Here is a 21,450-nt window from a genome sequence, read left to right as displayed (position 1 = left end):
GTCGACGGCAAACTGGCTGGTATACATCCTTTTGATATGCAAACTGCTCAGAGGTATCCGGTTGGTAAAACCACATTGTCCTAAATATTCTGAGTTATGGGATGTGTCAACTGTTTTGCGATTCTTAGAAGTCTGGCCCTCCAATAAGTATCTGTCCTGTAAGCAGCTTTCTGCAAAATTGACTACGCTACTTTGTCTAGTGTCTTGTAAACAGGTTTCGGATATCCGCCCACTGGATCTAGCGGGTCGTAGGGTTTCACCAGATGGTGTTTCTTTTGTGGCGCACTAAGTGTTATACCGCTATAACACAGTAGCCTGAGACCGCGCAATAGTCCAAAGCAAGTCCACACAACGGCCTTCGATTGTTTGTCAAAGGTCAGGTTGCTGTCAAACCACACGCCCAGGTTTTTCATCACCTCTTTAGGGCGGGGGCGGGCTTAAGGCGGTCCGGCCAGCACTGGTCCGTCCACAGCTCACGATCCCTGCCCAAGAGGAGAATCTCCGACTTGCTGGCGTTCAACTGTAAGCAGTTAGCCGCCATCCAGTCCGATATAGCCAAGAGGTCATCCTTAAACTTACCCAAATTGGTGTCGCACTTCTTCGAGAAAGCAAATACCAATTGGGTATCATCGGCATAGGACACCAGGGACAGCCCCCTGCTCTTAGCCACCTCTGCCAAGGGTCTGACATACAGATTGAACAAAAGAGGACTCAGGACGGAGCCCTGAGGAACTCCCCGATGTAGAAAAGCCTCCCGAGAGTGGTATGGAGGAACCAGGACCTGAAAGGACCGGTCTTCAAGAAAAGACCGAAACCAGGCCAATGTCACATCTCTCAGTCCCACTTCCTTGAGGCGTTTCAGAAGGATATCGTAGGAAACCGTATCGAAGGCGGCACTTAGGTCCAGAAGGACCAGTGCCGCAGAGTCCCCCACATCCAGACTGCCTCGGATGTTCTCTAACACAGTGAGTAGGGCAGACTCGGTACTGTGCTGCGGCCGAAAGCCATGCTGAGTAGTATCAAGAATAGCATTCTGCTCAAGGAACTTGGCTAGAATTGAGTTCACATGAGATTCCACCAACTTGGCCAGAAATGGGAGCTGGGAAATCGTTCCATAATTCCCAGTGTCACTCGGGTCCAGTGAAGGCTTTTTTAGTAATGGAACCACTTTAGCATGCTTCCATGCCCGAGGAACGGAAGCTGAGCTCAAGGACAGATTGGCCAGGTCGAGACATACCGGGGAAATTGAGGAGTGTAGCTGGCGGAGGAGGGCAGGTGGCAAAGGGTCCGCCGGGGAGCCAGATCTGATTTTAGAGCACTCGTATCCTGACAGGGTCAGAGGAGGGAAAGAGAACAGGCTGCCTACCCCTGGGTTGCCAGATGTGTCTGACAGCCCTCCTTCCAAAGGGGAGGACGTCATTGGTAGACCCTGTAGATCTGCTCAACTTTATTAAGAAAGTACTGTGCAAGCTCATTGCAATGTTGATTAGAGCTGATGGAAGAAGCCCTCTTGAGCCCCGCACTCTTCATACCGTTAAGCAGAGAAAAAGTAGTCTTGGCAGGGTTTGAACTAGTTAAAATTTTATTGGCCAAATAATCCGCACAGGCTCTGCGGATGCTTTTGTGGTACTGTTCGATAGCTGTCCGATACTCTATCTTTGCAGACTACTCATATGAGCGTCGCCACGCTCGCTCTAGCTGCTTGCAGCGCTTTTTCTTCAGCGTGAGTGATTCAGTGTCACGTTGCGGCATTTTCGCCGTTCCGAACGGCCACTAAACACATGCAGGCATCGAGATCCTCACTTCCGGGCGGAAGTGAGGTCCCGGTCTAGTTCTTCTTGTAACAAAGCACTTCCGGGGGGAAACGCTTAAACGCTGCGCTTCCCGCCGGCTCTGTGCTTCAGATCCTGTCCTGAGCCTGTACGGAACCCAGAAGACGCTGCGGACTGCTCCCTGTCTTCTGCCCTCCCCGCACCGAAGCGCTTGCCTCGGAATTTACCCACGGACAGTTCCGCGCTGGAGCCCTGCTGATAACTTTCCATAGCCGCATGACAGCGCTTGCAGTGCAACTTCCTTTTCGTGAGTACCGCGCGTGAAGCGCTACTGTACTTGCACCCTTCAGCGCAGGAGCGCTATGGAGTCTTTGTTCTGGGCCGCGCTATAGCGCTTACCCCTGGAGTTTTCTTTTGGCCAACATCGCGCAGGAGCACTACCTTGGTTTGTTCTGTACTTTGCACCGCGCTGGAGCGCTGTATCCTTGGTTGTTCTTCACTGCGCAGGAGCGCATTGTTTGTTTGCCTTTGTGAGCGCAGGAACGCTCGATAGTTTGTGGTTATACATTGTTTTCACAATCTCCACGCAGGAGCCTCTTATTTTTCATTGTTGAGCATTAACCGCGCAGGAGCGCTTTGTACTTGGAGGTTATCCTTGTTTGCCCTATCTCTGCGCAGGAGCGCTTTCCCTTATTTGGTTATTGTAGCGCATGGACGCCTACCTTGGTTCTCTTTCCTTTTCATGGTTTACCGAGTCCACATGAGCCATGGTGAGTCTATGGAGCAGGTGCTCATTCCTGCATGTGTTTAGTGTTCTGCCCTGAAGTGGGAGGTGAGGTATATCCTAATCAGGTCCTTCTTGTTTCCCCAGTTATTGCAAGATCCTTCACTACTCTACAACCTCCAAGACCTCGTCATTTCTTGGTTTGGCTCCTTTCCCTGGTTCCATCCCATCCCTGCTGGGTGCCACTCTCCGCACAGGTCAGGTGGGCACAGGGACGGTGGCTCTAGTCTCTGAGGAATCGCTTCACAAGCAAAGGTGAGTCTTGTGGGGCATCCGACATTCAGTAAACCAGTGATTGACAGGTCCTCGCCCCTTGCCTCCTCGTTTGGCTGGAATACAACTATCCAGGCCCGCTGTCAGCCATTCCTGAAGACACAGATTGGCCGCCTCCGCATCACGTGGGAGCTGAGGCTGATGCTCCGTTAACCAACTTGAAAAAAGTTCTGATTCCAATTTGTGCCAAGGACGTTTAAGCACTCGGACTGGGCGGGGTTCTTCTAATTTGCCCTGTGATTGCAGAGCAAATGGAACCAGGAAGTGGTCGGTCCAGACCTGCCGTACCGGAGAAAAGACAGTTAAAGAACTTAAGTTGGAAAAGATAGGGACCAACAGGTGGCCCGCCACATGAGTGCCCTCAGTAACGTGCTGCATTAGCTGGAAGGCTTCTAAGTCAGCCAAAAAACAAGCAACCTCTGCATTTCCCCTATTCTCTAAAAGGAGATTGAGATCCCCCAGGATGATAAAATTCGCTGACTTACTAGCCAGTGGCCCGACCGCACTTAGTAGGTTGTCCCTGAACAAGCTGGATGGTCCTGAGGGCCTATAGATTAGCAGGCCGGATATAGTGAGATTGTGGTTCAGATGGATTTTGAATAAGGCGCTTTCACAGCCCGCGATGATTTGCTTACACAGGCTGAGAGAATAGGCTTATTTGGTAATTACTGCTATACCTCCCCCTCTGCCCCCCTCTCTGTTGATTGTCGCTAGTGCAAACCCCTGTGGCAGCGCTAACCTGGAGTCCGGCACCGAGTCTTGTGTAAGCCACGTCTCCGTGAGAAAGAGGGCGTCGGGGGACTCGTCGACGAGGAGATCGACTACCTCCGCATGGTGTTTTGCCAGCGAGCGGCAATTCAGGCTCAGAAACCTATATGCCGAGTGGCCAGCAGGACCGAAGGCCCTCTCCGAAGAGAGCAGCTGAAAAGGGCAGAGTTGACAATGGAAGGAGGGCTCGTTAAAAACCAAGGGAGTGGAGGGACAATTGGAACTCAGGGAGACGAGCTCTTCCCGTGAATACCTGATCAATTTTGCAGTAGCAGAAGCAGGGGCCCTGGCGGCTGGCGGCGACCCGGCGCGGACTGGCGCAGGCGGGCTTGCCCCAGGCGCGCAGCTGTGCCTGCATTAATAGGCTCAGGGCCAGAACAACTTCCCCGCTGACCTCCCACTCCCCCCAAGATGGCAGACCTCGCAGCCAACCCGGGAGAGCTGCAAGAAGGGCCTGACCTGCCGCCCGTGTCACAAGAGTGCCTCCCGCTATTCCCCAAGTACAGGTAAACAGTTTTAAAATAGAGCAGAAAGCTAAAAAATCGGCAGCAATAAAATTATAAGCAACAGTACTGCAAAGCAGGGACTACAATCCCGGCTCAAGCCTCGGGAGTCTGATTACCTTTGCGGGCGCAGCTGTGCCTGCATTAATAGGCTCGGGCCAGAACAACTGCCCCGCTGACCTCACACTCCCCCCAAGATGGCGGACCACGCAGCCAAACCGGGAGAGCTGCAAGAAGGGCCTGACCTGCCACCCGTGTCACTAGAGTGCCTCCCGCTATTCCCCGCAATTTCCCCAAGTACAGGTAAACAGTTTTAAAATAGAGCAGAAAGCTCAAGTCGACAGCGATAAAATTATAAGCAACAGTAGTGCAAAGCAGTGACTACACTCCCAGCTCAAGCCTTAGGAGTCTGAATTGTGGAGAAAATATTTTATCCTGCCATCCAACATTGCCTCCGAAAACGAAAGCAAGCTCACTTTAAGCTGCGGTATCCTCCCTGGTTACTTCCATAACGTCCTTTCCTGAACTTGTTCCTAGCTCTACGTGTTGGATAGAGGGAGGAGGAGGAGTTATAGTTGGAATCCTGATATCCTCCACACTGGGACTGAGAGCCACCTGGGCGCCTTGTAGGAAACCACAGCCGAACGATCGCCCACGATATTGTACGGTGCAGCTAAAAAATGGGCGAAAAGCTCGCTTGAGGGAACCCTGAGCTTTGTCTAGACCACTGAAAGTTGTGACAAAGTTTGTCAGCTCTTTTAAGAAAAGGCTGACCAAATAGCAGACCCTGAGCCAGAGGACCAGATGCCGATGATGAAAGCTTCACCAATTTCGGGTCGAGCTTCAAAAGAATAGAGCGACAGCGCTCGCAAGACATAGCGCAATTTGCGTTTCATAATTGATAGATGGCCCTTTGAGCCCACCCAAATAGCTCATCTGGATCAATTGGGGAGCCGGACTCTTTCGCCCGAAAACCCAGCTCCAATATTTTTGTAAGGGGACCAGTTAAATCCAACAACTTGTCCTGACAAGACCTCCATGCTCGATAGATCCCCTTCTTAGGATCCTTAGAGAATTTTTTGAGATAGGTAAGCATCGAGAGGTCCACCTCCGGAGTGTCCACCACCTTGTCAGCCAAGTCCAGCCTAGGACATTCAGAGCGCAAACAGGCTCTCACCTCCTTATCAAACGCCTGGCGAAAATGGGATTGCACATATTCAGCAACCTCGGAAGACGGAAGCCATGAGGAGGAACTAGGATGAACAATCTCTGTGGGATCAAAGGTGTGGAGTCTAGGGTGGGAAGCGCATCCACATAACGCTCTTTATGCAACTTCTTAGCAGATGGAGTGGAGTCCTCCGGCTCCGAAGCAGGATCAGAGGAAGTATCACCATCATTTCCTTGAGGTGAACCAGAAGAAGGGGCCTCCTTAGAAGAAGAACCATACGTGTGGTCAGTACACGAAACCTTGGCTAATCTGGTGAAGTCAGAGGCGTGCATATTTTTGGCAGCTTTCCCACTAGTGGTGGGACGACTGGTAGAACCAGGAAGCCATCCTTGCTGTAAATCACAATTGCATCAATGCCATTTTAAGGGTTCAATAGCCCGGATCAGGGCATTGTTGACTGAGTGTTGAACTACCACATCACCTCATTGACCCAGAGGGTCCGTCATCAAGATACTCCTCTTCAGAGTAATACTCAGACATGTTGACACAATAAAGTGACACTTATACCCACATGTGTGTGGAACAAACATGCACAACCTGCGCTGAAACACTGTAGAAAGTGTAACAAGAAGAAGAACAACAAGTCAATAGGGAGAGTGGTGAACCCCAGACAAGCCAATGCACGACAGGCACTGAAAATATAAACAGTGCGTGCAAATGAAATAGAGAGTGGAGGGAGGGCTTGCCAAGAAAACCACTCTAGGTAATGCCTATGCAATAATTATACAGCCCAAGTTCTCAATAGACCATGAAATGGGCGTTGCTGGGGGTCTGGCACAGGCAAGTGGACTCAGAGCAAGTTCAGCGCTGCTCCTGCGCTACTTCAAACCCACAATTCGGGAAAAAAACAGGTAAAATGGCCGCTGCGCAGTCGTGGTATGAGCCACCCGCAAAACCAGAAAGAGGACTGAGCGTCGAAGCCCCTGTACTCCCACCTCACAAATAGAAGGCGTGGGCACCAAGCGTCCGTTACGGGAAGGTAATAACGCTCCCAAACACCCAGCGGTAAAGCAACAATAACCTGGGAGAGGAAGGGAGAGAAAGGGAGAGAAACGCGACACGTAATAGCAGCAGGTAATAAGAGAAAACACCTTAATGCAATACCAACCGCACCAGTGATAGAGATACAAACGCGCTACGAGATAAGGCAATAATTATGCAATGTAAGTGAGAAAGAGACAACACTTAACTGGCTGTGGAGCAGCAAAGAGGATATGGTATTCTCTTGTACTCTTTATATAGGGGTTACTCTATGGTGGTCATGTGATACCCAATGAGTGTTCATGGGTAGAATAGTGTTTATTTGTTTTTACTTTCATCTTATTGGCTGCTGGGAATTTTCAGTAAAGAAAACGAGAAGCATAATCGGAGTCTCCGGTCCGGACATAGAATTGTTAACTTTCTTCGCCATATTCATAGCTAGAGTGACAACAGTAAAATGTACCTTGAACTATTTAAAGGACCGGAGAGCCAGTAAGCAGCACCATTTCACCTTCGCACTGCCAGTGGCCGCATTCAGTCTGCATGCTGCTACAGTTACGCCTATCTCTCCAATACTATTGAAAGAAGAAATTACCATATTCCAAAGGAAAACGGGGCTTTTAAAGACACTGCCTGTGCCTTTGTACTTTGATTAAAGTTGAAAAAAATGTAACTTCCTAACAAAAGCAGTACACATCTACAGGGGAGTGTACTTTATTTGTAATAATGAAATGTTACTGTAGAGTACTTTAGACAGATGGCATATGTGTTCAATTACTACTCAATCCAACTTGGCATTCATGTACCACTGATCGCGCCTGTACCTTGTGTGCTTCAATGAAATCTATTTGTAGGTGTTCAAAGATGAATTATAACAAATAAGCATAAAGGATAAAATATTTTTCTGGAGCATACATCCATTCCTGCATGTATCACTAAAATAAAATACACCCTAGAAGTTTCACCAAAGTCAGTGTATGCTAGTGTGATATACACTGCACAAGCGAATATCTCTGTTCACGTTTTCCCGGATGTGTGAGAGAGCTGGGTAGAGGCGGGGGGAGGGGGGGCAAAGGGGGTCGATTCACCTACTATACACGTTGTTAAAGTTCAGCATGAAAACAGAACAAGAATTGAACGAGAAACAGATATAACAATAGATTACCATTTTCATAACAAAAAATATGTGAAAAACACAATTCCCGTAAGCACCAGGAGAACGCCAACCCGGTACGATCCAGCAGGTGGCACCTCTACCACGTACAGGCAAAACTATGGGAGCAGCTGCCTGACATTAATATGTCCCCCAATCAAGGACAAATACAATTCATCGTTTACAGAACACACACCCTAGAAATGTCAAGGTCACATGTTGCTGCGCATGGGCAGTTGAGTCTCGCAAGTTCCTTTTGTAGAGGGCAAGCTCAAACGTTCGTTGCATATAACTCAAATGTCATCCAAAGGAGAAGGAGCGCACAAATGTTTCTCGAAGATATGCCATAGATGCAATAAGTATAAAATCAAGAATACGTGCACACACCTCACCCGCGCATGCCACAAATACTCACGAATGCGTAACTCATGTGGTGTTGTAGGGTGAAGAGGGGCCGCTTTCGGCTTTTCTTGGCTGACCACCTTGTGAGCCCTGCTTTCCACGTTAAAATTTCTAAAAGCGCGAGCAACCAAACCGCCCATTGTTTCTCAAATCATAGCCAGTCAAGCCAAGGGTAAGAGTCAGCGCCGGGAAAGAAGAGGATCAGTAAAGAAACGGAAGGAAAGGACAGTGTTCAGCGGTGCCCGTTTTCTAGCTACACAGAAACGCTCCACGCTCCCATTCCATCATGGCGACCACGCAGAACGTGCGGTGATTTGCCGTTTATGGTTGCTAGAGCTAAAACAAGCCCAATCACCCTTCAGAACAAGTGCGAAGCCTACAATAAGAAGTCCAATAACCCAAGCGAAAATAAGGACCAATAAAAACAAGCATTGGAAACGTCAATAGGTCAGACTTTTAAAATCATGTTTCAATGAAAGAACACAATAAAGCCACATACATATCAAACTGTTGTCTTTTGAATGAGAGCACATCCATACGTTTAGAAGGGAGATATAATTAAAGTAAGTGTAAAAAAAAATATTGAAGAGCGATGCAGGTTTCTAAACATGCAAGGAGATTTTTTGGGTTTCGCCTGCCGAAGGCTGCTGCGCAGCCTTTCAGCGCAGGTGAAATCCTATGTCGACAATAAGCACTTCGGGAACGTCCCCCGGCTCTCATTGGCTAGCTCCATAAATGGAGGCTAGCCATTGAGTGCCGGATCTGTCCGTCAAGGCCGGACCAGATTCGGGGGCGTTCCCGAGATTTTTTCCCAGGGCGGAGTTACGTTTTTTCCTGTTCCCTCCCCTTTCCCGCCGTCCGTGTCCTCTCCCGCCCCCCTCCCGTCGTCCGTGTCCTCTCCCGCCGTCCGTGTCCTCTCCCGCCCCCCTCCCGCCGTCCGTGTCCTCTCCCGCCCCCCTCCCGTCGTCCGTGTCCCCTCCCGTCGTCCGTGTTCTCTCCCGCCCCCCTCCCGTCGTCCGTGTTCTCTCCCGCCCCCCTCCCGTTCGTGCAACTCGAGTCAGCTGTGCCCATCAGCGAAAACAGGCAAGAGAGAGACTCTGAAGGGTACACGCCCTCACTGCTCTCCCCTCTGCTCAGGAGAAGGCGCCGCTTCTGGATTGGCGAAGAGGGGTTGCTGTTGTCACCAGCCACTAAACGGAAGGCGCCAACGCGGACCCTGTCCCAGGAGGGGACAGCAGATGCGGCGCGGTCGGACCCAAGTCGGCAGTCAGGTAAGTTTTCTTTTTTTTTTAAACTTTTCTTTTTAATGCCCCCGGCCTCTCATTCCAGCGCTTCCCCACCAAATCCCCCCCAACCCCTCCCCCGCGAGTATTGCAAGCTGTGACTGTTTATGTCGTCTGCCTTTCTCAGCTCCTGTATTTCTTATCCGAGGCAGCACATTTCGCGTCCCGATTTCCCTTTCCTAACAGTGCTTCAGTTTATTGGCATTTTCAACAGTTGTCTACGGGGGAAAGAAAGCTACGTACTTTGTATAATTGTATTATATTCTTTTCCATAACATACCGGCAGTTTGACAGCAGACTCCAGTTTTCATTGAGAACCTGCCTTTTTTCCTCTAGCTTAAATTGACCTCAGCCGCTGATTAAAGACAGCTTAGTTATTTAGTTCTAAACTGTTGCAGGTTGGCCCTGCACTGCTTGCAATTAGACAGGCTTGCTGTGATTGCTGAACTGTGCCAATATGTGCAAAGGCTGGTTATTCTAAAAACCGCGGTGTAATTTCTCTTCAGATTCCCCCAGCGCTCATGTGGCAGCTATGGTAGAACAGTCTACTGCACTCTTGCCCGTCACTCCCTTCCGTTATTCTCCTTGTTCCTGTCTCTTTTCTTAGTGATCTCCCCTGTTGACTCGTGCCTGCTCCTCGCTCTCAAATCCCCCATATTGCCTGTTGTGTTTCCTGGTGATTTTTCCCTGAGCCCTCCTTTCTTCTCCTCCCTCTAGGCTTCATCCACTATTCTTGTGGTGTTTTCTGGTGAACTGCCCACTGCTCCCTGTAGGGTCCCGCTGGTTTTTCTTAGAGAACTCTCCCCTGCAGTTTAACCCCATGCCCTCTCCCTTTCTCCTTAATAAATGCTCCCTCCCACGGTCCTTGAAAAGTTTCCTGGTCCTTGAAAAGTTTCCTGTTGCTCTGTCGTCTGAAGCTGTCTCTCCTGCACTCTCTTCTGCGTGTGTGTATGTGTGTGGGTCGATGCCTTTAGGAAGCGCCTCTGTACCCGAGTGCAAGACAAATCATGCTTTAGAAAACCGTATTGAGACACAGCCAGGTCTGCTAAGAACGTCAAACGGTCATTAATTTCTACTTTTCCCACGCAGCGAGGTATTTTATTTAGGCATAAACATTATTCAAATATTAATATGCGCCAAATCCTGCTGCATGCAGAGAGAGTACGCAAATTCGAAACGAGTGTATGATTATATAATAATGTACTGCTTTTATTAAGTGACTTCTTCAGAGGCCACAGAGGTTTAGGGGGGCACCAATGTTGAAATGTGTGTCACCCAAGGTTTGGGGTCTGACAAGCCTCTGGCTCATGTTTGGGGGAGCTCCAATGTTAAAATGTGTGTCACCCGAGGTTTTGGGTCTGACAGGCCCCCTGCTGCTCGGATTCATTTAACACATTTAATACATCTGTGCATTGTATGTTGCAATATATAAGGCTGCTTGCGCCAGGTACAGTGCTGCACTTGGCGTCCTTCAGGCCGACACACTGCCCTTCTGTTACTTTTTAGCTTGACCCGTAATTTTCTGTTTTAGGGTCTCTGAATACAGAGGACGGGTGAGAGAACTGTGGGGAAGTGTTAGGCTGAGGTCGAATTGCAGTGATTACGAAATATAGTTTAACACCAACCGCATTTGAGCAATTAAACACATTGTACTGATACGGTTGACGTGGGTGCTTTTTTTTTTTTTTAGCTAGAACTGTCATCGAGGTGAAGTCTGTTATAAGGGTGGTGTGCATGTATTGGATGGATGAAAAGATCATAAAATTCATCTATGAAGACAGCCCTGTGTGCCTCCCAAAGTAAAATATATTATGTGAAACAATCATCTATATAGACGTTTCTTGTAATAAAGGATGTACCGCACATATTTACAGCATCCTATTTACATTCTAAAGTATGTTCAGTTTTCCTTTTCCTATCTGTTCCCAGTACAGAGCCTAAGGAAGCACATGAGTACACTAAAAAAACAGACCTGCAGAGCAGCATTTTATGTTTGTCTCACTATTTTTGATTTGATTGTAATGTTTTCTTCACAGTTGTGCTTTAAAAATGCTATATTTGAATCCTCCTTTTTTCAACAATTTGCAGTAAATATGTGGTGTAAAACCCACCATTTGAATCCATTTCTTCTCAAAATTTCCCCCCACACCCTCCTTTTTCAGTTCGGCATGCTCGCTTCGCTTGCTCGCTTATTACATTAAGGTACAAAATTTTTCACCCCACCACTTTCAAAATCCACCAGCCGCCACTGGTGTTACTACCACCGCTCCCCGGCTCAGGCGCTGTGAAGAAAACAATTTCACCAGTTGCACGGAGCTGTCGGTGCGCAGAGGGTTAAATCTGCCTCCCACCCCCGGGCCGCGGGGAGGCTGCGCCGTGTAATGCGTGCACGCCCCCTCACCCGCCTTCTCCCCCTCTTGCCTTCTTGCTCTATTGCAGGAATTGAATGGCCGGTCCCTGAGCTTCTCCACGCTTTCCAGGGCCTGGGTGGCGCGGGCCTGGGGGCTGCTGGCGGAGGCTTGAGGCACAGAAGCGCCCCGGTGGCCGAAGGGGCGGGCGCGTGAACAGGAGACGTGAGCGGCCCGCTGCAAGGGGTCGACTGAGTCAGAGCCACCCGCCGACACCCGAGGGAAGAATGAACACAACAACAGGTAATGCGCTGGCTCTGAGGAGGGGTGGCGGAACTGGGGTGATGTGGCGGCATCCCTGCACGCTGTGCACTGGATTGTGCACTGTTCCCACGACCGGACTCGCCTCTGTGTGATAGAACGCCACCTAGGCCTGTCGAAGCCTCGGGCTCGAGTCGGAGCGCAGACGGAGCACTCGGAATGGGGCGGGCAGGTACAGAGGGCCTCGGGCGGGGAAGGAGGAGACGTAAGTTTTGCAGGCCGTGTTAGGGGATCAAAAGCAACCTAAATGCATTGTGGGAGCCACTGAGCCACACACTAGGGTCTGAAGCACCCATGGCTGCAGGGAAACTCAAGAGAAGGAGACAGTGCACCCAATGAGAGCTCTGGGGGCCACACAACTGCTCCAGTGTGTGTGTGTGACTGCTCCAAGCTGTGTGTGTATGTGTGTATGTTACTGCTCCAGTGTGTGTGTGTGTATGTGCCTGCTCCAGTGTGTGTGTGTGTATGTGACTGCTCCAGTGTGTGTGTGTGTATGTGACTGCTCCAGTGTGTTTGTGTGTGTATGTGACTGCTCCAGTGTGTGTGTGTGTGTGTGTATGTGACTGCTCCAGTGTGTGTGCGTGTGACTGCTCCAGTGTGTGTGCGTGTGACTGCTCCAGTGTGTGTGCGTGTGACTGCTCCAGAGTGTGTGCGTGTGACTGCTCCAGAGTGTGTGCGTGTGACTGCTCCAGTGTGTGCGTGTGACTGCTCCAGTGTGTGCGTGTGACTGCTCCAGTGTGTGTACAATTATTCTACAAAGCGCTACAAATATCCAAAGCACAATTCAGTAAAGCGCTAGAAGTATTCAGAGCACAAACGTATGGCTAAGAGCAACACAGCGAGCGCAGAGAATATGAATATTAAATCAATTTGGCAGGGCTTATCGCAAAATAGCGCGATTGTACACAGCAATCAGCCCAACAATACTTATCTGATGAGGGCAATGCACGCAGCCTAACGATATCAGGAGTGAATCAGGGAGCCAAACGATGCCAGGATTAGAGCAGGGAGGTTGGGGAGCGACCGCTACTGAGAGCGTCAGTGTGTGTGTGACTGCTCCAGAGTGTGTGTGTGACTGCTCCAGAGTGTGTGTGTGACTGCTCCAGAGTGTGTGTGTGACTGCTCCAGAGTGTGTGTGTGACTGCTCCAGAGTGTGTGTGTGACTGCTCCAGAGTGTGTGTGTGACTGCTCCAGTGGGTGTGTGTGACTGCTCCAGTGGGTGTGTGTGACTGCTCCAGTGGGTGTGTGTGACTGCTCCAGTGGGTGTGTGTGACTGCTCCAGTGGGTGTGTGTGACTGCTCCAGTGGGTGTGTGTGTGTGTGTGGGGCTCTGGATGTGTGTGTGTGTGTGTGTGGGGCTCTGTGTGTGTGTGGGGCTCTGGGTGTGTGTGTGGGGGGGCTCTGGGTGTGTGTGTGGGGGGGCTCTGGGTGTGTGTGTGGCTGGCTCTGGGTGTGTGTGGCTGGCTCTGGGTGTGTGTGGCTGGCTCTGGGTGTGTGTATGTGGTAGTAATTGCTGTCTGCTGAGCTCGTCCGTAGGGTACAATAGGTCTCACATTTACGAGAGATTAAGCTATTGGCAATTTAAATGACAATGCCATTTATTTATCTGTTTTCAAAACCAACACATAAAAACAAATTTTGTCATTTACAATGCCAATAGCTCTAACTTTTCCAAAGGCGAAACCGTTGCATTGTAAATGCTTGTGTTTTTAATGTGGCTCAGCAGCGAGTTGCTGACTTTAGAGCTGGAGAATAAGGTTTGCATCAGGCTGTTGCCTACATCATGGGGTTCTCGGCTAATCACAATCCATAACTGTCAACGCATCTACATTAGCATATACATGCTAACATTTTGAAACTAAACAGTGGGAGATTTTTGTAAAAAAAAATCAGGGGAATGTATTTCCCTCAATGACGTATATTGAAGCAGAGGCTATTTTAAGCAGAAGACAGGTAAAATAAAACCGTTTTTTGACTTTAAAAAATAGTGAGTCATGCGCCTGATTTGGGTCTGTTGGCATGCATGCATTTGGAGTTGTAGTGTTCACTTCATTCCCCATTCAGTTTTTAACCTAGAGGTTCATAAGTAGGTTATTCTCCCCATACCTAAATTATATTACTATACTTACAAAAGGGTTTTCAGCCACTTTTCTTCATCCATTGGTCTATTCTTGTGTCATTCACATTTTGCTTCAACTCACTGCATAGGGCAGTAGGGCAGTGGGGCAGTCTACTTCAGCCACTGCCTAGCTCTACTTTGAAGGGCGGCATTTGTCCCTTTCACACGGAGCACATCGACACACAAGGTAGTACCCTTCAGTGCCTTTCTTTTTACTTTATTATTACTTAAGTGTTGCCGTTGCTTGTGGAGCCTGATGTGATAGCTGGACACTTTCTTCCAGATGAAAGCATCGGGCACATTCCACCTCTAGCAGTTCCTCTCTTCTGCCAATGCTGTTCTAAATTCCTTTTGAAGTAGCCTTTATTTATCTGACTTATACTTTCTTTCTTGTCTTATTGGCTTTTTTAAAGTCTGTGTTAGCAAAGACCTTTTGATTTTACTGAAATTATGTATATAACATGGTTTCCTTTAGGGGTTTTCCACTCTACTTAGTTCATTAGTCTGTGGTTCCGTCATTTGCAGTTTTCTTCCACCCACTCCAGCATTCATCAAGGGGCAATGTGTCAGCTGGCTTAAGCCGTTGGCTGACTTCATTATGAGATTCGGCGTGCCGCAGTTTCACAAAGTGTGTACAAAAAAATTGCCAACTTCACCTTACTTGACACCTCCCAATTGAGGAAAACAAACCAGTATTACTATATGGTCTGTTTGGTATATTTACTTAATACCTTTTTGCTTTTTATTTCATTATATTAAAAAAAGTTTAGGTACAAAAAAGACACCTAAATACATTCAACAATTCCAACATAAATTTTCAAAGCAAATTACATTCCACATTGCATATATAAACACCACATAAATTACATTAGATATATAAACACCATATTCATTTGGATCAACAATTAGACTCACATAAATGATATCTAACTAAACAAAGGACAACGAGAACATTTAGATACTATTATTAAACAAGTAGCAAATTAGTGCATATTACATTTGTCAAAGTCATTAAATGTGCTGCAAATTAATGCATTCCTGATTCAAAAGCCTTTTGAATTAATTCCTGGATGAGCCAGGGCTGGTCTGACTTGTACTGCCTGCATTTAGAGTAGTGGAAGGAGATTTCCTTGTACCTGAATGGGCCTCGTCTGCCTTACTCAATGCTGTCTCCATCTCCTGCCAGGAAGCTGTACCAGGGAGGACAGAACTCGTTTTGACTGAGTGCAGAGCCTCTCTGCCACCAGAAAACAAAGAAAAATGCTGTATAAATATTGGGGCCCAGACTGGGGTACTTCTGGACTCAAGGGGAACCTCTGCCAAAGAGAAAAGATGGGAAAGCTGAAGGAGAAGTACTGCCCCTTTGCTGTGTGCTGTCTGGGGTTGGGCTGATGTGGCTGTCTCTGCCAAGGAGGGGACAAAGACATTGCTGTGTGCTGTGTATCTGGCTTGAAGAAGATCTCCAAGGGATTAAAGTAGAGCTTGCCGTCTGTACTGAAGTCTCAGGGACACAAAGACTTCACCACTAGCTCCCCTAACTCCCGTGCTGGGATTTCTGACTTGCCAAGAGCTGCCTGTTCCTGTGTTAGGCCTTTGGAGGTTGTTCCTGCTGCTGGGAGCTGAGAAAAGAGAAGCAACTAAAGAAGTGTGACACACCTGCACCGTTTCTGACGCAGCACCACTGTGCAAGAAGAATTTCCACGCATCGCTGCCATGCCACTGAAGAAACTGACGCAACTCCTGCCCGCAGCTGAAGAAATCGCAGCATTCTGATTCTCGTGCACAAATCCCCGAAATCCGAGATCACAGCATTGACTCCGACGTAGGCCCTGCTGTGCAGCTGCAAGAACCGACGCATCGGGTGACCGTGGCTGGAAAGATCGACGCAGCGCCATTGCCCCATCAAGAGCCGGCATCTCCCAAATCCCCATACATTGCACCAGGGCGCCAAGTCTACAGCAACGCCGGGGTCGCAGTAAGAAACCGACGCATCGCCCCCCGCACAGAAAGAAATCAACGCATCACCTCCTCTTCAATAAGGAACCGGCGCATCACCACTCCAGCATGGGAGTAAGGAACCGACGCATCACTTCCCCTGGGGCAATAAAACAAGATATCACCTTCCCTGTGCGTAAGGAACCGATGCATCACCATCCCTGCGGCTGTTCTTGCTTATGATTTTGGCGCATCCAAGGTACTTTGTGTTGAAAGTGTTGCATCTATAGTTTGCTATGGACAGAACAGTTTTTACCTTTTAAAAGTCACATTGTGGAAAATGACCAAAATTAGGTATATATAAGCGGCGTTCATTTATGTTCACCCCAGCCACTGTTGAAAGTAAAGTGAAAATCGCGAAACAGTGGCCACGCCATCTTGTCCCTTTTAGGCCCCGTCATGCACGTAAGTGGCAGCCATTTTGTGTGTCGAGGCCTCTCTGCCCACTGCCAATAGCCTGTGCGTCTCTCCCCCTCAATCCCCGGCCTCGCAAGCATTCCCCCATGCCCCGACAGCCCCCGGTCTCTCCTGCTTGGGCCATAAACGCACCTCTAACGCGACCCTGTCTCCGAGCCACATCCCGTGCTGAAACCCCTCGCTCTTTCATCTCATTCAAAGAACAGGCCCTTTTGATAACCTCTTCCTCCCTGCCCGATTGTCCGGCCTGATCCCAGGCCATCACCTAGCCCAACAGATGCAGTTTATTGCCCCCTACAGTAGGACCTCGCCTCACATCAAAGGAGCGGGGATTAATCAATGCTTTCGCACCCCGAAGATCCGACTGATCACACACATCCCCGTTCCCAGCGGAATGTCCAGCTGCGCGATAACCACCACATGCTGAGATCGGGGTGGGAACTCTACTGTAGATGTGTGTGGGAACGGGCCTGGACCGGGGATTCCGAGGATGTCTTTTCTGTCCTTCAAAGAAACATTACGGATGCAGTGTATGTAATAAAGCCATAAACCTGTGTATAAGAGGCCAGGCCTCAGAGATGCGGTTAGAGCACCTCGAGAAGATACCCTGTTGTCTGATTTGACGTGTTCTGCTCCGTCGGAATAAACTCCTGTTTCCTGCCTTCTGTCTCCAGCGCCTGCCTCTTTGTTTGGTAATCTCGAATGGTATGAGAGGCGGCTAACGCCGGGCAAATACTGAAGGGTTCTTGGTCGAATTCGGCCCTACCTTTTCACAATTGGCGTCCCAAACGTGGGGCCCATCAGCGACACGTGGATCCAGTGGGAGAGGTCCCAACGACAGAGTGAACGACTGCAACGATCGGGAAGTGCACCTGCCCGATAGACCCTCGTCTGGCAGCCGATCATCCGAACTTCACTGGTTCCGAGCAGACCTCTCTCGAGTGATCTACGGTCCTGACTGGGAACCATCAGGAGTGCCACAGCAATTACGGAGAATAGAGGACGATCAGGTGCTGGAAGCGGAAGACGAGAAACTGTCCATGCGGTCCGGGTAAGGTCGTGTAACACGACAAATTGCGAATTGATTTTTGATTGTTTGAAAATACTAGTATTACTCATTTGATTGTTTCTGAGAGATTCTCTATTTGCAAACAAGCACAGAGTCGCAATACTCTGTTTAGTCTTTGCAGATAGTGAAGGGTAGGTAACGCAGGCCTTTGCCCCCGTTGTAATCCGTCGTGCCTGCTTCCCTCTCCATTTGATTGATTGTTATCCAAGCATTTACTGTTTTGGAATTGGTTCTCTTTGGATCATTCTCTATTTGCAAACAAGCACAGAGTCGCAATACTCTGTTTAGTCTTTGCAGATAGTGAAGGATAGGTAACCCAGGCTTTTGCCCCCGTTGTAATCCGTCGTGCCTATTTTTATCCCTCATTTGATTGATTGTTTGTCCGAACATTGACTGTTTGGAATTAGTTCTCTCTTTGGGTATTCCCTATTTGCGAATACCGTAGAATAGAAATATTCTGCCTAGTCTCCGCAAAGTAGTGAAGGATAGGTAGTGCAGACTTTTGTCCCCATTGTAACCCGTCATGCCTATCTTCTCCCCATTGTTCAGTAGTTGGTTCAGCCCGGACCGTTATTAGAGGTAGATCATCCAGCTCCACCGGAGGACACCCCTAATAAAAAGGACATATATATAAAAATACGGATTAGCCGCTGTATCGTGCTAGCAAACTATAACATAAAAATCGTTAGGGAAAACAAAAGGAATCAAGCAAAATCAGTAGGCCACCGATGGGATCTTTTTGACCCCGCTAAAATAGAAACATTAGGAACAACCCCTCATGAGAAATATGAAACTAGTGAGAAGAACCGAGCTCGACGCCATGATGGCCGCAAGACAGCTCGGCTCCGCCGCCCACCCCGCCCAAATAACGACAAACCCTATGCAAATATTATAAATATATACAACACTCCAGCAAAGTAACATGTTAAAACGTTTTATTATACAACTATTTACATGGCAGCCGGCTGCAACAACAATCCCAACGCATTCGCCGTCTGCTTAACGCTGTTCCTGTCCCTCCTTCCTTAAAGTAGCAATGTTGGGCTACTTTGGGCTACTTTTTAGTTGGCTTTGGGCTATAGAAAGTCTACAAAAGCCATCAGCCGGCGAGGTAGCGTCGGTGGCGGCCTGGGGTGGAGGACCGTTGTGCGAATAGGCCGGAGGCAACCCAACGCGCCGAGGCCCGTCCCCGGATCGTCCAGAGGTGATGTCCAGCAAGTTGTGTGCGGGGGATGCCTTGCTGATGGCTCCCCCCTTTGTTGCTTGGTTCAGCCATCTTGTATATCTACGCCAGGAGATGGCGTGGGGCGCCCGCAGAGAGGCGGCGCGGACGGCCCCCTCTCCCCCGCGCCCCCCCAGGTGGAGGTTCCTCTCCCGCACTAAGACTGCCATTAGCGTTCCACTCAACGAGCCCCCGCGGTTGACTGGCCGGGGGACCCGCTCTGGCGGCTGTGGTGAAGGGCAGCTGCGGGAGGGGGGGGCTCTCAAGATGGCGGCCGGCACCCCGGATTTGGGCCTGGTCCACTAGGATGGCTCTGGGCTACCATGGAACTCGGATGCTTGCCTGCTCGGGCATGAGCCCCACTCTTGAAGACATCCTCTCAGTTTTAAAGATTCTACGAGAGTCATTGGCCCTCGACTCCCGCGGGCTTCCGGTGGGGGCAACCGCCACTGTTGCTCGACTATCCCCCATGGATATGCTGCTGCCCCGGGCGACCGCCGCCTTATCCACATCTGGTGCCGAAGGAAAGACTGATTCAACGCATCTGTGGAGGGATACGCCTGCTGTCCCGCTCTCCGGAGTGGCCACAACGTTGTCACAAGATGGTGGTGCTCTCATGCTGACACCAGCCTTTGTCTGAATTACTAAGAGACACTGTAGACTGCCAACTCGATCAGTTCCGGTGGGACCTCAGCGTGACCCGGTAGGGAAGATTTTGCCTTCCTTGCCTTTAAGTCGCGGTTCATGCCGCCTGTCCCTTCTGCTGGCGTTAACGGAATTTTTTTAACTGCCGAAAGGGATTCTGGTCCGGCCGCTAGTTATTGGAGGCATTCGAACTATACTCTGGACCCGCCTGGCCTCGACCAAAATGGCGCCAGTATGGGCGGGACTTGCAACTCCTTATGACGATTCTAGTTACTTAGCCTTGATGTTATGGGGGATGTATGCGGTCTTTGTGCACATGGCGGGCGGGGAAGTGTACTGATTGGGCATGCGGACAACCCTATTGATGTCGTTTTTTTTAACTATTGATTATTGTATTATTAAAAGCTCCGAAGTAATGTTACTCATGATACTCGCCCATAGTATGCGTATGAACGATTTTATTGTAACTGATCCGGTTATACTTTCAATTATAAAATCAACCTTCACTGATCCTGCAACCGTTTGTCACGTTTAGTTTTTTCCAATTAAATGGCTCGCTCGTTACGTACTTCTATACTACAGTGTAATCTCTCCTTACCTCATGCGTTTCCCGTCTGCCCCGTGGCCGGCCTGTATGGTTGGAGGCCCGTATTTGAATGCTGACATTTTTACAATCAAGGTTTTAAAAGAAAAATATATGGAACTAGCATCGTAACAGTCATTTAGATTGATAGGGTTGTTTTTTTAAATACCATGCTCTGCGAACAGGAACGACCCTATACCACCGTAAACCTTTTCTTTTCCTCGAATGAAAACATGAATCCGTCACCCCCCACCTTATACCAAATACCCCTGGCCTTTGACCCTCCCTTACACGCGGTCTGTACTACTGCCCTTGGGCGATCTATGTAATGAACAGACTACCATTGGTTATCTTTGCCGCACTACCAGTTCCTCTGGGCTTCAATGCCGAGACATAAGGGACTGCATCCCAGAGAGATAAGTCAAGTACGTGGTAGGTAAAAACATTTTCGTGTTTATGCGCGCTGATGTGCTTTGAACGCTGCCCCCCCCCTCTTTTTTTTCCCTTTTTGCAGGTTACATCGGAATTTCAGCTGAAGTATGGAGAAGACCTAAAACCCCACCGTGTTCCACGCGAGGAAAATAGGCTAGCTCTCTGAGACGGTACATTATATGTAGGAGCTATCTCTGGGAGCGTGAAAAATTGTATGGCATGAATGTGCGCATGGGCCCTGATTTGTACGGTATGAATGCGTATGTGTGGCGCACGTCTGGGTCAATAAAAGAATGCTTTTTGTATGAGTGAGGCGTTGATCGAACGGTTAATGGGATAGAAAAATTAAGCCCGAACATGGTACCTGCATGTGAAAGACGAATAAAAATATAGCACTTTCCTTACTTAGGAACGACTCTCTCTGGAGCTAGCGAATGGGAGAGTGGCCTACACCAGAAACTCGAAGGCTTATTTCAGTACGACAAACCCAACCCCAACCGATATCCCAAATGTACACCCAAAATAATGCACACCAATGAGTCAATTTATGTGCTGACTAAATAAGAAAAGTTAAGAGTACCCCGGGTTGGGGTTCATCCAGAATCCCCCTCAGCCCAGATATTAGGGATATTGTTATTTTTTAGATTCACCCCTTCTTCTTCCACCCTCATAGAAAAGTCAGAATTGTACCAACGCACGTCCGACTGACACCCCTCCTTTACCTCAGCTTGGATCATCATTTGCTAGATGTTGGAAGACCCCACCGTGAGTATAAGCACGACTGGACTAGTGTCCGACCAATTAAAAAGGAGTAAGTATTTTTGAAGCGAGGTTACCAACAAAAATTGTCTACTATTAGGAAGGAAGGAGAACAAAGAGCTCGACCCCCAGAATGAATTAAAGGGAATACTGGGAATACGCAACATGCATGACAAAGTCCTTTTGCCCAAAATAGCTCTGTGTTCTGTCTTAGGTTTCCGTACTTGATGTATGTGCTGTCGCACCCTATCTGGTATTTGTGTGTACGTAAACTATGAATTTATGTTTTCCCTCAGCTTGTGTTTTTACGCAAAACCGACCCGTACTGTTCTATATGTGTGTGCACTGAATAACCTATTATTATACACGTTTCTCTCTCTCTCTCTCTTTATGT

General features: G+C 48.8%; 1 protein-coding gene across 1 annotated transcript in view; it reads right to left on the bottom strand.

Annotated features, from left to right (window-relative positions):
* NDUFAF4 (NADH:ubiquinone oxidoreductase complex assembly factor 4) overlaps positions 1-8,150 on the bottom strand; it is an 83,573-nt gene extending 75,423 nt beyond the window's left edge. Inside the window, exon 1 of the mRNA XM_078648226.1 lies at positions 7,878-8,150. Coding sequence (XP_078504352.1) covers positions 7,878-8,004 — 127 coding nt within the window. The 5' untranslated portion in view covers positions 8,005-8,150. The remainder of the gene's footprint in view (positions 1-7,877) is intronic.
* Positions 8,151-21,450: the final 13,300 nt, after the last annotated feature.

This window comes from Lissotriton helveticus, chromosome 6 (genome assembly GCF_964261635.1).
Source record: "Lissotriton helveticus chromosome 6, aLisHel1.1, whole genome shotgun sequence".
NCBI classification, from domain to species: domain Eukaryota; kingdom Metazoa; phylum Chordata; class Amphibia; order Caudata; family Salamandridae; genus Lissotriton; species Lissotriton helveticus.
This window is presented reverse-complemented; position numbering and strand designations above follow the sequence as displayed.